The 17588-nt window shown below is 41.4% G+C and overlaps 1 protein-coding gene across 1 annotated transcript in view; it reads right to left on the bottom strand.

The window, feature by feature from the left end:
- Positions 1-596: 596 nt before the first annotated feature.
- The window catches only part of PDLIM4 (PDZ and LIM domain 4), a 66608-nt gene continuing 49616 nt past the window's right edge, over positions 597-17588 (bottom strand). The window contains exons 4-7 of the mRNA XM_035105414.2: positions 12668-12846; positions 11051-11208; positions 6306-6426; positions 597-4417 (exon numbers count right to left, since the gene is read on the bottom strand). Coding sequence (XP_034961305.2) covers positions 4213-4417; positions 6306-6426; positions 11051-11208; positions 12668-12846 — 663 coding nt within the window. The 3' untranslated portion in view covers positions 597-4212. The remainder of the gene's footprint in view (positions 4418-6305; positions 6427-11050; positions 11209-12667; positions 12847-17588) is intronic.

Below are 17588 nucleotides of genomic sequence, written 5' to 3'. Positions count from 1 at the left end.
GCTGCACTGCTAGGAGAGCAAGCTCCTCTTGAGATGTAATGCTCTGAACTCTCTCCAAAGTAGACCCACGAGTAAATATGGGTACAATAAAGTCTCCACTGTGCCTTGATTTTCCATTTGAAACACAACCCTGGGTGAGTGCCTAGAACATGGGTAGGCAAACTAAGGCCTATCTAATCACCTTCTAAATCCAGCCCATGGACGGTCCAGGAATCAGCGTGTTTTTACATGAGTGGAATGTGTGCTTTTATTTAAAATGCATCTCTGGGTTATTTGTGGGGCATAGGAATTCGTTCTTCTTTTTTCAAAATATAGTCCAGCCCACCACAAGGTCTGAGAAACAGTGGACTGGCCCCTTGCTGGAAAAGTTTGCTGACCCCTGGACTAGAGCCACCTGGAATCTTGCTACCACTCAGCAGAGATTTGGGGTGACACGCAACCTTTGTAACATTAATTTCAATGAATTTTCCCCAATATATTCTAGCTCCTACAATACAAGATTAATGAGCTTACTTTCTAATGGCAATGAGTGAAAGATGGAAGATAAACTTTAAGGACAGGTTTGCTTACCCATATGAATGATCATTTACATCACAAAGGGAATATACTGTGTATTTGTTATAGAAAAGAAATGTACATAACCAGTATGTAAAATCAGAGGTTCATAAGATGCATTTTCCAGTGCTAGTTCATATAGAAACCCACAAAAAATAGCTTCGGTCCTTGAAGACCAACAATGTTAATAAACAAAATTAAAATGAATGTTCATGACTATCTCAAAGAAACATGTTTCTGTTAGCAACCAGTAAATAAAACAGTAACAATATTTTTATGCTATTAATAAATGATAAACATTTATAATTTTTCAGTTCATTTGTACTGATACAACAACAAAAACTCTAGACCAGCAAACTTAAACTTCATTTGGTGGCAAAGCTGCCTTCAAAGTGTTTACAAGACTTTCAAAGTAGAATTTCAAAGATCACCTGATGTTAGATTTGCTAAGACATAATGTGAAAATATTAATGGTTCCAATGCTTAGTAAATCAATTAGACTAATCGACAAGTGTTGACCGACTAAAAAGGAATCACCAATTAATGGGTCAAAAGAATTCTAAAAACTGAAATTATTTTTAATAGAAGCACTTTATAACAACTGCAGGTGACAAGTATCACCATAAGAGGAGTCCCGCTTGGGAGAAAGAATGACTTCTTTGAAAGTTATTCCTGTTGTGGCATATGTATACATCATCCAAAGGCAAAGACGGTATTTTTTTAGGTATAATATTTTGCATATACAACTTTGTTCATATTTAATCAATCAATTAATGAACTAAACCTCACCTGTTTAATTAGCTAATGTAACTGGGTAGAAAACACAGAACTGTATTCACTGTAAAGAGCAATATGGATTAACTAACAGCACACAATTTTTTTTTAGCTTGTTGCCACATATTTTTTCTCAGTTAAGGCATAGTATACCTGTTCACACAGAGCAATTTGGTTTCACTCTTGTTCTTACTAGCAATGGTGTTTGTGAAATTGATAAGCAATACTGTTTCTAAGCAAAGTACACATCTTTCCCTTTGGTGTAGGAGTTTATAGTTCCTAAAACAAATGGAACCGTTCTGTTTGCACAAAACCTTAATTGCTTATTATATTTTTTAAAATTTATACCTGCAGGCCACATAGTGGAACCCTTGGATAATAATGCTGTGAGTGTTGCCTTTCTCTACCCTGAGTTCTGTTGATGATCCACTGCCATAAATCTACTATGGCAAACAGTGAACTCTCCTGTCATTCCCATCTTATGGGGTGTGGGGGGGATTTAAGCGGTCCTGGTTGAATTTCCTATATGTCTGTGATTTGAGAAAAGCCTATGCCCCCTTAAAGAGTCAAACAATATTGCTGATACCAAGCTTGGCATGATTCTTTATATTTTTGGGGATTGCATGTGCCTAGCACTTAACTAGGAATTGGACTCATATCATTACTTGTGCAGAGCCTTCTACTGAGCAGAATATGCCAATGGTTTCATTAGAGATTTACATTTATATGCCACTTTTCCTTCAAGGAGCTCAAGGTGTTCTGCATGGTTTACTCCATTCCCATTTTATCCTCATGACAACCCTGTAAGGTCGGTTAGGCTGAGAGACTGCAACTGTCTCATGGTCACCGAGCAAGCTGCATGGCTGAGTGGGGATTTTAATCCTGCCTACAACCCTGAACCACAACATCATACTGGATCCGCTTCCATAAAGTGACCACATTGCCAAAAACGTAATGCATTCTGACTTTTTTTTAAAAAAATGGTGTATAAGCTGTTGCCAAAATGCAGCTGAGGCTTAAACATTTAGACATAGAAAGTTTATTCCCCCCCCCCTTTACACTTAGGATTAGCAGTTTGGCTGCCCAGGGCAATCACTGTTTCGGAGAGCACAAGGGCCACTGAGCATTCCATCCTCATTTTCATATCTGGATTGTTTATACTTGAGTTCAGGAGTTGACTTCTGTAAGGTCTCGGTCATATCCTTCTATTCAAAAACCGCAGGGGTTCCCTCCCCCAATAGCTCTGTAATCAGGATTGGTGATGACATAATTCCTCTCAAGAAATGACAATTTCAAATGTAACAAATGAATAACAAATGTGCAATTGTTGTGTTACACAATGATTGTCTTGAAATCTCCCAAATGTCTATGATATTTAGGTCTGATGCCTTGCCCTAAAAAAAGAATCTGGAATGAATTATTTTTCTTTTCATCCTAGGCTGGATTTAGGTGTTCTGCACATAGTGTTGACCAGGTCAACTTCATTGTATCTGAAAGCAGTTTTAAGTAAAGTGTTTATTCCTGGCATGTACAGCCCTTTGTTCAAAGTTTTATAAGAAAGAAAGAAAGAAAGAAAGAAAGAAAGAAAGAAAGAAAGAAAGAAAAAAAGAAAAAAATGCAGGTGCGTAGATGATTCAGTAACCAAGAATATCTGCAAAAGAAACCATGCTTTCTCAAAGATGAGAGAGAGAAAACCACATGTACAATATATATGTGAAATCTTTCTTAAACATTTTATGCAGGGCACAACAGTGGTTTACACAGTTTTAGTTTGGTGTCAGAATGGACATTACATTAGGGTCCCCTTGATCTGGAAAGACCTGAGGATACTTAACAGGGTTTCCAGCCTGTTCATTGCTACCAGTCAATGGGGGACCATCCATTGGGATTCACATGATATTTTCTCTGGTATAACAAGAAAGGCAGTGTTGGAACACAAGCCCCACAAGCTAGAGTGGATAGCTCTAGCTACTGCTGACAGATATCGCCAGAATGATAAATGTTAGTGATTAGTCTTACATGTAATAAATAGTATTGTTTGGAAATGGCAACCAGGACATTACATTTTTTATATATCTGTGTTCTTACGAGTCTTTTATCTGTTCATTCCCAAGTTTCTTGATGAAACTCATGCAGCCAGCTTCATATTTATAATTCTCATAACACGTGGCCTCAGTTTTCTATCACTCTGAAAGCCACAAAGCAATCTTTGTGGCATATCTCTATCACTGACGAAAGTTAATGTGATGCAATGCTTTAAAATGTAAAATGTAAATGTCATTTCTTAAAGTGCCTTCTTTGCATGGAGCTTTCATGCAGTCTTCTTTATATTTTAAAACGAGACAGAGGCTGGATCTAGACACAACAAAGAAGCGTTTCAGTTTTAAAACATTGTAAATTTAAACAGGGAAAACAGATAGAGAAAAACTGGATTCCATGTTGCCATCTGGTGACACAATGTTATATCACACATACAACACATATAAATCGCTTTTTCTTTACCAGATGAGCTGAGTCCAGAATAAAAGAAATACTGGTTTTATATGAAACAGTGTTTTAAAAAGCACCCATATTTACACAGGTTTTGGATTGGGTTGATGATGGAAACTATGTGCAGTAAAAAATGAAACAAAACAGCACCCACCCAAACAACAACAACACAGCAACCCAAAAGCAAGTGTCAAAAGGAGAGAGAAATCCTTTTCAGAGGCCTTTCAGCACTATCCCCTTGAGATCCCAAGTGCAAACCATTTTATCTCTGAAAAGACATTTTACTGAGACTTGAATAATCAAGAGTTGATTACAGCCATGCTTTAAAACAGTGCCTGTGCCTGTGGGTGGGTGTGCCACCTCTTGACCTCTCCAGGAAATAAGAGTATCTATTTAGACAAGTTCAACTTTAGCATTGGGATAAACAGCAACCACATCATATCCTTCTGGCGGCTTAACCCTTTCCTTGGCATGCATTTCACAGTACAGCTGTTCCTCAATGAAGAAGTAGCCCCTTTGCTTCAAGTTGAGGCCGCAGTCATCGCACATGAAACACTCTGGATGGTAGAGCTTGTCACGGGCTTTCACTATTGTGCCGCTGTCGCAGGAAAGAAGATAAGATTAGAATGCAAACATTTCAAACGATTACTATTCATTTCAGGTTTTATTAGTGGTTTGCCTTTTATGGATCCCACAGAAGGGGCTGTTTATACAAATCTCTTCCCTTTCCCCCATTTGCACACAGTATTGTTTCTCCTGTATTGTATAACCTGCCTTAAAGAGATCTGGTGCATAGTGTGTGTGTGTGTGTGTGTGTGTGTGTGTGTGTGTGTGTGTGTATGAATATAATCACCTATTCCCACCCTTGTAATTGTATTTCAGCCAGGCACTCCTCTTTTCTTTTGCAAAGTCTATGGGGCTTTGCTGCATACAATGCAGTGTCGCAAAAATAGGAGCTGTTCCATTCTGAATGCAGTAGAGGAAAATGCTGTGTGCGAAGCACTGCCGGACATGTAAGTGAGCAGGACAGTTCTTTCTTGTATAATAATAATATTATTACAGCAATCCATCAAACATTAAAAGCTTCCCTAAACAGGGCTGCCTTCAGATGTCTTCTAAAAGTCTGGTAGTAGTTGTTCTCTTTGACAAGTGGTGGGAGGGCGTTCCACAAGGCAGGTGCCACTACCGAGAAGGCCCTCTGCCTGGTTCCCTGCAACTTCGCTTCTCACCGTGAGGAAACCACTAGAAGGCCCTTGGCGCTGGACCTCAGTGTCCGGGCAGAACAATGGGGGTGGAGACACTCCTTCAGGTATACTGGACTGAGGCCATTTAGGCTTTAAAGGCCAGCACCAACACTTTGAATTGTGCTCGGAAATGTACTGGAGCTTCCATGTGCACTTTGGAGCAACCAAGGAGCTTTGGATCAAGAGTATAACATTTATTAATATTAAAAGCCCCTTGTGACATACAACACAAATGCCATGCTACATATGTATGTAGTCCCCCCCCCCCTTTCAAGTAACATTGCCTTATGGAATTACATTATAACAAGATTTTACAGTTAAGCAGGTGGTGTGTTCCTTATTTAGCTGTACCAAAAAGTACTGCACTGTTCCGTGTATAACACGCCCCCGTGTATAAGACACCCCTATTTTGGGGGACTCAAAATATAGAAAATGGGGGGAGATTGCCCAGAGTTCTTGAGCTTTTTTGGGGGGAGGATTGCCCAGAGTTCTTGAGCTTCTTATGGGTGTGTGTGTGTGTGTGTGTGTGTGTGTGTGTAATTACTGAAAATCACTCACCCGCCTGAACAATGCTTCCTATCGCATGTGACGCAAAAAACACCAAACGTTCGACCGCTCGCCGCCAGCAGCAGGCAAGCAATCCAAGCCCATGCCGCAGCCATTAGTCACCTGCACAGCCACCTCTGACAACCTTCTGCTCACGGCAGCAACCAATCCCCAGTCCCAACATGGCACTACCAGTGCATTAAAGGTAAAGGGGCTCCTGACCATCAGGTCCAGTCGTGTCCGACTCTGGGGTTGCGGCGCTCATCTCGCTCTATAGGCCGAGGAAGCTGGCGTTTGTCAGCATACAGCTTCCGGGTCATGTGGCCAGCATGACAAAGCTGCTTCTGGCGAACCAGAGCAGCGCACGGAAACGGCGTTTACCTTCCCGCCGGAGCGGTCCCTATTGATCTATTTGCACTTTGATGTGCTTTCGAACTGCTAGGTGGGCAGGAGCTGGGACCGAGCAACGGGAGCTCACACCGTTGCAGGGATTCGAACCGCCAACCTTCTGATCAGCAAGCCCTAGACTCTGTGGTTTAACCCACAGTGCCACCTGGGTCCCTTATGCACCCACCAGTGCATTAGACGACCCCAATTTTTACACATTAATTCAACGTAAAAAAATCCCCTTGTCTTATACATGGAAAAGTATGGTACATTAAACATCAAGGCTCTTGGGGAGATTCATGTACTTACACAATTCCATTCCCACATCTGGTGCACTCGGGGAGCATCTGTAAGCCAGGCATGGCTCCACCCAATTTGGATACTGGAGATTTAACATGTCTTGGACTCGTCAGCCTGTCATGTTTTTCACCTGCCAATAATTTAAGACAGTGTTTTTGGAGTTATCTGTTTAAGGGATGTGGAATGTTGCTAACACACAAGCTTCTCAACTGAAGGGATGATTTATTCTTAAACTCTGACAAAGGATGCACTCCACAGCATCATTACCGGGAAGTAAATTTTCTTGGAATCAGTGAGATTTATTTCTGAGTGAACTTGGTTAGGATGGGGCTGTAAGTGCGCTGATCCTAGGAGCGTTAAGTAAGCAGGCTTCGTATGCTAACGACAATACTTGAAAAAATATGAAATGATGGAATGACCATAAGAATAATAAAAAGGCATGCCAACATATGAGCTCTGATTTAAATGGATAAACCAGAGATTGACCTTTTAATGGGAAGTATGCCAAGGAAAAAGAATGAGAGCCGGTACACAAAAGAGGCACATACATGAAACCATAGAAGAACAAAAGACATTGTCTAACTTAGTAAGATTTTGATATATGCTCAACCCCATGGAAAAAAGCTTAAGACCTTTTGCTGTGCAAGGGGGGAAAGCCCAGCAATAACACTGCTAAAGTGCACTTTTACTACTTGAGAGATTTATTTGTTTTATTGAATGCCATGACTCAGGGAGACCTTTAAGAGTCTGTAACAAAAGTAAGGCAGCATGTTAGACGCTGGCTCTTTTCTTGGCGTTCGGTTTTGCTTCATATGTATTCAAAAACAACCAGAAAAGGGGAAGCAATGAAATCTTCATGTACAAAGGGGTGTGTTGGCAAGCTATTATTGCATCCTGTAATACTCATGTATATATTTACACAAGTGTGTATATTTGGAAATTCACCTCAATGCTTGTCTTAAAAGGAATTTTCACTGGGAGGGAATAAACTAAAAATAGGACACTTATATTAAACTTTCATTAAAAAAAATGAAATAATGAAGCAGCACTATGATAGCTGCATTGTAACATTAAATATGGTTTAAAGAAATGTAGCCCTCCAGCTGTTGCTGAACTACAACTCCCTTCATGACTATCAGCCATGTAGACTAGGACTGATGGGACTCCAACATCTGCCACATGATCCCTGCTGCTGCCTTTTTTGAAGTAAATTCACTCCACTAATTTGCTTTAGGTGACTATAGCTTCTTGATACATTTACTGCAAAGGTTCCCAGAAGCTCTAGTGACATCTAGTCAATGCTAAAGGCTTCAAAATGCCAGGCAATTTACACAGCACTTAGTGAAAAGTCTCCTCACCAGCTTAGGGAGTGAGGAAGGAGAGAGTTTAAAAGTAATGCTGAACTTTGCTGCGTTCATGGCTGTTTTTCTCCTTTGTTTCTGCATGCACACACTTCTCACCCCCAATTTTATGTCCCTCAACTTCTCAGCTAGGCAGCTACAAAACTCTGTAAAAAGTGATTGAACAATCCCAAACATTCTTTTCTCTGCTTTGTGGTTTGAGGGCTCATCTTTCACGGCTGAGGGGCACCTACCGAGGTAGCTGTTGCCTTACAAATCCTGTCTGATTCCCTGCAGGAAACATTTCTTATTAGAGACACAGTGTGTTGCTGCTCATTAAAAAAAACCAAAAAAAAAACCTAGAGCTTCTGGGAGAGAAAAATAACATTCTAAGGAGTTTCTTAACTTCTTTGGGATTGTGCATAGGTACTTCATAATTGGCTTTGTATCAGAGAGGTTAGACGAATGGAAGGTTTAGTTTTAAAGCAACAGAAATGGAAATCCATGTAAGAAAACTGATGAATTAAAATGGAATCATTTAAGTGCAAACAACACATGGGGTGTCGTCATTCCAGAAAGCATCGCTTCCACCATATTTATAAAACAAGATAGAACTCTCTCCCAGGGGAGACTTGGCTGTCCTGCACATTGGTTTCATTCAGGTGTCAGCTAAAAACTCATTTATTTATGCAGACCTTTAGAACGTAGTGGCTCTAGGGGTTCTATTTGCCTATTTTTATCAAAGACTGTTGCATTGCATTTTAATATGTATTCGTGATTTGCATTTGTTGAATTTATTAATACTGTTATTTGCCCTGGGGTTTTTTGTGTGAGTAATTTTCTATCATCTATATCTATCTATCATCTATCTATCTATCTATCTATCTATCTATCTATCTATCTATCATCTATCTATCTATCTATCTATCTATCTATCTATCTATCTATCTATCTATCTATCTACCAGTACCATAAAATTTTTAAAATCTTCTTTTTAATCAGTTCAATTTGAAACTGCTTGTAGGACTTGTAAGACACATTTAGAACTACACTGGCAGTATAGAAAGGGCAACAGAAGAGCAAAGCCTAAATACCGGTATGTGTCTGCTCACATTCACCTTTTCTTTCCTTGTCTCTCTCCTCCATCCCATTTGCTTTTAGCTGTGCCCCAAGGTTTAAACAAACGGCAGCCATGGAATCTTCAATGGAAGACCAGCTGGTTCTTATCCCATTCCTCTGAGCCATTTTTCTGTTGTGGTGCTGAGTGTTTTGAGTCGTGGTGGCTTCTAGCAAGTAGGAATGGCTACAGAAGAAGAGGGGCTCTGACATCCCTATTACTGGGTGTAACAAGGTGGCAGAAGAGTTGGGAAAATACTAGGTAAGAACCAAAGAGGTATGCAGCTTCAGACTGGGCAGCAGCATGGCTGAGATGCCAGCAACCCACACTGCGCACTGTTAGGAGCTGCATGCTTTCATGGTGGTAAGTGGCTTCCCTTAAAAACAAAACAAAAACCAATCACTTTATTTTGCCACCATTTCTGCTTTTCTGCTCTTAGCCACCAAGTTGTTTTCTTAATCCTCAAAATGGATGGCGGCTAACATATTGAGGTTGAATCCTGTCAAGACAGAAGTACTGTTTGTGGGGGACGGGAGGCGGGCAGGTGTGGAGGACTCCTGGTCCTGAATGGGGTAACTGTGCCCCATTGGACTCACAGCTGTCCATGGAGGCGCAGGTCAGTTCTGTATCCAGGGCAGCTTCTATCAGCTCCATCTGGTACACAGGCTGAGACCCTACCTGCCTGCAGACTGTCTCGCCAGAGTGGTGCATGCTCTAGTTATCTCTCACTTGGACTACTGCAATGCGCTCTATGTGGGGCTACCTTTGAAGGTGACCCGGAAACTACAAATAATCCAGAATGCAGCAGCTAGACTGGTGACTGGGAGCGGCCGCCGAGACCACATAACACCGGTCTTGAAAGATCTACATTGGCTCCCAGTACGTTTCCGAGCACAGTTCAAAGTGCTGGTGCTGAACTTTAAAGCCCTAAATGCAGGACCATGGAAAGCACCATGTGAGCAGTTTGCTCCAATAACATCTAGAGGTAAACAGTGAATTCACATTTCCTGTTCTAAATACTATTCTTCCTCCTCCTCCTTCACCCCCCCCCTGAGAACTTTTGTCTGAATGATATGTTCAGGTGATCCTTGTTGCACCTGTATGAGCCACCATTGTATAAAGGTAAAGGTACCCCTGACAGTTAGGTCAAGTTGCGGACGACTCTGGGGTTGCGGCACTCATCTCACTCTATAGGCCGAGGGAGCTGGCATTTGTCCGCAGGCAGCTTCCAGGTCATGTCGCGAGCATGACTAAGCCACTTCTGGCAAACCAGACACAGGGAAACACTGTTTACCTTCCCGCCAGAGTGGCACCTATTTATCTACTTGCACTGGTGTGCTTTCAAACTGCTAGGTTGGCAGGAGCAGGGACTGAGCAACGGGAGCTCACCCTGTCACGGGGATTTGAACCGCCGATCTTCTGATTGGCAAGCCCTAGCCTCTGTGGTTTAGACCATTGAATTCTACGGTAACTTAGCCACTTTAAAATAATAATAATAATAATAATAATAATAATAATAATAATAATAATAATTTATACTCCAGCCACTCTGGGTGTCTTACTGCACATAAAAATAGTAAAATAGTAGCCATTTAAAATTTCCTGATACAGGGTTGCCTTCATATGTCTTCTAAAAGTCAGATAGTTGTTTATTTCCTTGACATGTGATGTTCCACAGAGAGGGTGCCAACACAGAGAAGGCCCTCTGCCTGGTTCCCTGTAACCTCACTTCTCGCAGGGAGGGAACCACCAGAAGGCCCTCGGAGCTGGACCTCAGTGTCCAGGCTGAATGATGGAGGTGCAAACACTCCTTCAGGTATACTGGGCCGAGGCTGTTTAGGGCTTTAAAGGTCAGCACCAACACTTTGAATTGTGCTCAGAAATGTACTGGGAGCCAATGAAGGTCTTTCAGAACCAATGTTATATGGTATCAGTGGCCACTCCCAGTCACCAGTCTCGCTGTCACATTCTCGCTGTCACCTTCAAAGGTAGCCCCACATAGAGTGCATTGCAGTAATCCAAGTGAGAGGTAACTAGAGCATGCACCACTCTGGTGAGACAGTCCGCGGGCAGGTAGGGTCTCAGCCTGCATACCAGATGGAGCTGGTAGACAGCTGCCCTGGATACAGAACTGACCTGCACCTCCATGGACAGCTGTGAGCCCAAAATGACTCACAGGCTGCACACCTGGTCCTTCAGGGGCACAGTTACTTCTTGTAAGCACCTTTGAAATTTAAAATAAAGTACGGGGGGGAATATTAAATTTTTGTTTTAAATGAACATGTTGTGTTCCTTACCATTTTCTCCTGCTTCCAACATGCCTTGCAGATATCGGAAAGATCCTGACTGCTTGGGTTCTGAAACTGGCCTTTCATAATCCTGCAGCATTTTGTACACATCTGAGTCCATGTCAATTCCATTTCTGCTTCTTGGTAGGGACCTCAAAGGGTCAGCGCTATTTAAATACAAAATGAAGGTCAAAGGATTGTTGTACACTAGAGAAATAAAATCAGTTCTTTAGAAAAAAAGTTAATCCCTTGTGAACTCTGAAGGGTTATTTAAACAAAATTTTCTAGTGCTTTTTGCATCACAAGGCAACAGCGCACTGAATACCCCTAGGTCACCCATAAGCAAACCCAATGCTTATTTTAAGGGGGATTTAGTTAACAATGCTTCCCTTTCCTGAACTAGCTTTTTATTAATGTAGAGATCATTGTAGAGCAGGCATGCCCAAACTGCGGCCCTCCAGATGTTTTGGGCCTACAACTCCCATGATCCCTAGCTAACAGGACCAGTGGTCAGGGATGAGATGATGGGAATTGTAGTCCAAAACATCTGGAGGGCCGAAGCTTGGGGATGCCTGTTGTAGAGACTATGAAGGACAAACTTTGTAGCCATACTCTACTTGCCCCTGTGCAGTGGGGCTTGAGTGACCTGTGAACATATGCACCACAGACAGGCCAGCTGCTGCTATTCATTGTGAATTAGTATGCCACACATGGATCATTTTTTAAAAATGCATTAATTTAAAGTACTGAAGAACCTGGAAGCCACCCAACCATTGAAAAATATCTGGCAGTTAGGGCATTATATGTTTTTTTTGCCAAACATGGTCTCAAGGGTACTTTAAAAAAAATCTTAAATACTTCCTTGTAGCACATTTCCTCCTGGATTAGTCCACATTTTCTAAAGTACCCATAATATATATTTATTAAAAAGCCTCAAGATTTAAACAATGCTAAATACTAGGGGTGGAATTCACGTAACCTCTCCTTCCCCTCCAGGCCCCCTGAAATGGGCTTTTGTGGATAGGGAGAACTCCCAGAACGGTGTGCAGGGGAGGAGAAGGGGGGGATCATTCCAATGTTCTGCCATCTCTGAACCACTTCCTGTGCTCATTCTTAAAATGCATGAAGCAGCCTTAGGGCAAATTTAATTTGAAGGCCCCTAAACATGAGATTTAGCCGTTTTGTTGGCAATCCTACTTTATGTTGATTCTTTAGTGCTCACGTTTGTCTTTCCAGTGTAAATTTCCTCTATTTGTCCCTAAGCAGCCTTTAAAAAAAAAGTTTTAAAATTCCATTTTAACAGTATGTTGTAGCAAATTAAACAAGCTCTTTTCTTCAAATGAAATGTGCATGTTTTTGCATGAACGGGTCCCTTTTGTGGCAGTGTTTTGGTCCTAATTATTTGATATATTTCTATCGTGTAAGCATGTCAGCCTCTATGTTGCTTCACATGCTTTTCAGTTGAAGCAAATAGCAGCTTTGGGGTGGCTGCATGCAATTTTCATTGAAAGAATAGTCCGAGAGAATGGATTAACCTCCCTCCTGCCACAGTGTAGCCTTCTCCCCACCCACAGCAGCTATTCATAAAAATAAGCTCCGTCACCATGTCTTGTTTGACTCTCATACCTGTGGGAAGATGTGATATGCAGACTACTCATCTGTGATGGTAAACTGGAATCTGCGTTGTTGTTTGTATATAGCCGCGTGGGGTTATTGTACTGCAAGTTCGATATCTGTTTGTTGTCTGTTGGACTTCCTCCAGGTGAAAATGTCGCTGGTCTTCTATTTGGAACAGGTCCATTATCCTAAACAGGGAAAGAAGCAGAGGTTTTGTAACGCTAGTTGCCATTGCCAATATTAAGCAACCTCTTCTGCTAAATGCCACGCCTGTCTGCAACAGTAGTTTGTGCGTAGAGCCTCTCAACTGCTAACAATACTGCTTTAGTATTATGCAGCCTGCTATTGGTAGATAAAGAATATACAGAGAGAGAAGACCAGGAAATAAATGTTTGTTGCATTTAGTAGCTCTTGTGGATTGACTGCTGCTGTTTTGTTGAGGTAATGCATTTAGTTAGGCTTTGGCCACAATACTCAAGTTTTAAAAGCAAGTTTGTACTGTATCTGAAGAAGTGTCTTGGTCCTTGATTAATGTGAGCAGACCCATGTGGGATTAGCTGAGCTTCATAAACCCTGGGAAGCCAACACAAGCTGTTGTTGATGTGGGACATTAAGTATGTATATGAGAGACAATTTTATCTTACTATATTTTGAGGAAACATTGTGTTCTTGAACAGTGCTAGCTAGTGCCTGTCAGATTTTATGGGTGGAGTGAAGAGAAATTATTCAATTCATCACTCCCATAAAAACCTCCCCCTTGAAAGTCCCAATTCCCTCTCCTTCTACCACTCAACTCGGTTTCAGAGGCCAGTTCTCCACATCCACCCCTCTGAAACAACTTCTGAGGCCTTGTTAACGCAAATAAGAAAAAAATACTACAAGCAAAAGATTGTAGTATACTACAAGCAAAAGATAAACAGCAAAAGGGGTAACATAGTGGGCATCATTCAGTGGTTCAGGTGTTTATGGTTGCAATCAGAACTTAGAATACAAGCTTAAAAATACTTCGTTAACTATAGCTCATAAAACAGAGTAGTTGTGTTTTCAGCCATTCTTAAAAAGTACACACTCAGGATTAAAGTGAGGAGCTCAAAATATCTATTCTCTCATGTAAAAGTAGCACAGTGTGGTATCACACAATTCCTCTGTTTCTTGGAGCATACCCTGCTCATTGTGAAACTATGAAAAAGGAAGCATACTGTAAAAGCCATTCTAAAAAGCAACTTTCTTGTCCATTGGTTTGGGGCTCAGCTGAAAGAGCTTTGGCCACCACAGACACCTTCAGGACCAACAGCAGCAAGCAAAGGGAAGTATTATCATTGCCACCTCTTTAAATACCATATATACAGAGTATAAGCCTACTTTTTCAACACCCAAAATGTGCTGAAAAAGCTGCCCTCAGCTTATATTCGAGTGAGGCGGGTAGGGGCGGAGAAAGGCACAGGATCGGGGGTTCAGAGAAGCACTGCGACTCTCCGAACCCCTGCCCTATGCCTGCTCTGTGCGAGGTGGCGGGGAGGGAGAAGTGGCAAGGAAGGGATCCTTCCTCGCCGCTTCTCCCCCCCACCCCACCGTCAACAGCTGGGAAAGGCATAGGATGGTATTTATTTTTATTTTTGAAATTTACCAGTAGCTGCTTCATTTCCCACCCTCGGCTAATACTCGAATCAATAAGTTTTCCCAGTTTTCTTGAGGTAAAATTAGGTGCCTCGGCTTATATTCGGGTTGGCTTATACTCGAGTATATACGGTAGGTTATTTAAAGACAATGTGCAGTTTCTGAAGTCACAAACCACTGAATACATAACAGTTTGTATGGTTCAATGATTTGTTATTATGTTTATTGATCTTATGTGAGCCTCTCTGGGAGCTTTGTTGGCTGAAGAGCAGGATTTATTATTTTAAGTTCAAGATTAATAAATTAATTTTGTTCCCATTACCAAATAGCCATCATAAGCAATCACATAAAACGTCTTAGTTTTACTACTACTATATGCTCAACGGTACTAACTTTCTAGAAAGGTGGTGGGAAGAGCAATTATGAGAACTGGTTTATGAGAACTGATATGATTTCATATTTATCTGCCAGACTTGGAGCTATCAGTTTCAATATCAACTTTTGTCCCTTCCATTGGAAGTGTCCAGTTTCTTCATGTTTTCTCCCCCATGTGTTCCAGCTTCCAAACCCATCGAGATTTTCCCACTCCCCGTGGCTCTCTTTTGACTTAACTTTGGCTGCATGTGTTTCCTGTTCTTTGCCCCTGTAATATAGCAGAGGAGCAGGAAAGGGGAATGGAAAGATGCAGAAAAAATGGCTTTTGGTCATGCCTAAATACAAAGCTTTGTACAAGACCAACTCAGAAATCTATGTTTTTAAAATGTTTGGGATATCACGTTTGGTACATGGCAATTTGCCTAGGAGTCTAGACTGGTTAGCCCTTACCCCTCGTTATACTGGTTACTAAAGTAGACTTCATGAGTCTCTTTTATGATTCATTTTGTCTTCACTGACCATTATAAACTAGATTTATTCCCCCAGAAGAAAACCTTTCTTATGTTTTATCGTATTTCCTGCTGAGTCATGTCAACTAGTACGCAGCACTTTTATAACTGTAATAGCTTTGCCAGATACTTGGCTTCTCAAACGAAAGTTAACATTTTTTGACTACACAGCCAACATTCAGCATCTTTGTCTTCAGTTTTTCTTTGTCATCATCATAAGCAAACACCCTCGGGGTGAGAGTCCCTGATAATCCAAGGTTTGGGATTAATTTAACTTTAAAATAAATTTATTTAATTTTATTAGTATAAGTTGTTTTCAATTGTTTTTAAGGCTGTAACCCACCCTGGGACCTTAATGGTGAAGGATGGGTAATACAGTGGTACCTCGGGTTACAGACGCTTCAGGTTACAGACTCTGCTAACCCAGAAGTAGTACCTCAGGTTAAGAACTTTGCTTCAGGATGAGAACAGAAATCGTGCTCTGGCGGCACGGCAGCAGCAGGAGGCCCCATTAGCTAAAGTGGTGCTTCAGGTTAAGAACAGTTTCAGGTTAAGAATGGACCTCCAGAATGAATTAAGTTCTTAACCCGAGGTACCACTGTAAATAAATAGCAGGCACCTGATAATAAGAAAACAATGGCTTTCGAAATATCCAGGGAACCATGTGACAGAAATGGGACGCCCTGCAGGTTTTCTCATCCTTGCCTTTTGCCTATTCTCCTTCCTGACTTGCTTCTTGCATGAAGTAGCTGCAATGTATTGGGTTACTGGCCCTAGGTACTTGGAAATGCTAATCTTGATGTATTCTTCTCTTGTTTTCAAAGTTTAAAATTACAGACATTTCCTCAGTCTGGAGACTAACAGATCTGACTTGTATAAAATTTCTAGTGCATTTTCCTTTTCCTTTTTTTTTTTAAAAAAATCTTCTTCTTTTTTGGCCTCGATTTATTTTGTTTTTATGCTTTTGAGAAGAAATTTAGCAATGTCATTCTTCAAGTTAAAATTAATCTTTTTGCACACAGAGAGGTCAACCCACCACATCCTGCTAGAGAAATGTGTGTGTTTGTCACACACAGGAGTGCTGAGGAGCTCAGGTAATACACTTTCCAGGAACAATAATACTTACAGTACCTTACATATGTATTACTGCTGTGGTAAAAGCAAGCTATAGTCAGGAGATCTACTAAAGCCTTGTTCACATTTAACCTCAAAAGGAATGGACATCTTATAACACACACATATTTAATGAAGCTACTGAATGCTTCATACACACATGGGAACTGTTCTTCTTAAAAGTATTAATATGTCATGGTATTGGCTGTTTGCTTTCAGGATCCAAATTGCCATGCCAGTCACCCTCTGACCTGGTGGAGCTGTTGCTGAATGCCAAGCCTGTCTGCAATAAATCAAAATTCATTCAAAAAAAAAATTATGATAAAGAGGTGGACTTGGTGTTCCACACAGAGACCTGGGCTAGTGGGAGAGTTAATCTGACCCCCGCTGTTGCCCTTGGGGTACTCGTTACAGCACCAGCATTGCCCAGAGCACTGGGGCAGGGGAAGAGTTGTGGTTGTCCATAAGCATTTGATGACCCTTTCTAGGAGGCATGTTTGCCTTGGATATGGGTCAGAGGTTCTGTGCCTCTGGTTAATAGCATCTTTGAATGACGCCAGAGGACCTGTGACCTGCCAGAAGTTCTTCTCTGCAGTTGGATCCCACCCAGTTGGGAAAAGGCTGGCACCAAATTTCTCCACCTGTCAGTGTCACCTGAAAAACTTCCTCGCCAGTCAGACATATGAAGTGGAAAGTCTGCACTGGGACAAATGTGTGAGATACTGGCAGTTTTATCTGTCTATCCTACCGGTATCTATGAATGAATGAAAATAAAATGGTAGTTATCTGTGCTAAAAGGTAAACTTACTGCAGAATCAAGAGTTAAAAGTTGTGGTTTCAATTGCAATGTTCCTGAGGTAGTGAAGTTTCCCGTATGAATGCAACACGCAATTGTTATTTCATAGTGTTTCAAATGAATTAAATGAGCACTACTAGCTCTCATGTTTCATCACTAGACAGCTCTAGGCTAACCCTTTACACATCTGACGAAGTGTGCATGCACACGAAAGCTCATACCAAAATAAAAACTTAGTTGGTCTTTAAGGTGCTACTGAAGGATTTTTTTTTATTTTGCCTTTACACATCATTTTTGTCTCCCCTTTATTTGAGAAACAGTCACATACTTCTTTACCTCCAGAGGTATAAACTACTCTGTGTAGGAAGACAAATCGTGTCCTTCCTCAAAGAGGGCACGTGTTGTGGTGAGACCTGGCAACCAACCCCTTGTGTTGTGGGTGGGTATGTATGGCTAGCCACAACACCCGATTGGTAGGTCCCTAGATGTTGGGTTTAATCTGACCAATGGGACACTAGCC

Source organism: Zootoca vivipara, chromosome 2 (assembly GCF_963506605.1).
Source record: "Zootoca vivipara chromosome 2, rZooViv1.1, whole genome shotgun sequence".
Classification (NCBI taxonomy): domain Eukaryota; kingdom Metazoa; phylum Chordata; class Lepidosauria; order Squamata; family Lacertidae; genus Zootoca; species Zootoca vivipara.
This window is presented reverse-complemented; position numbering and strand designations above follow the sequence as displayed.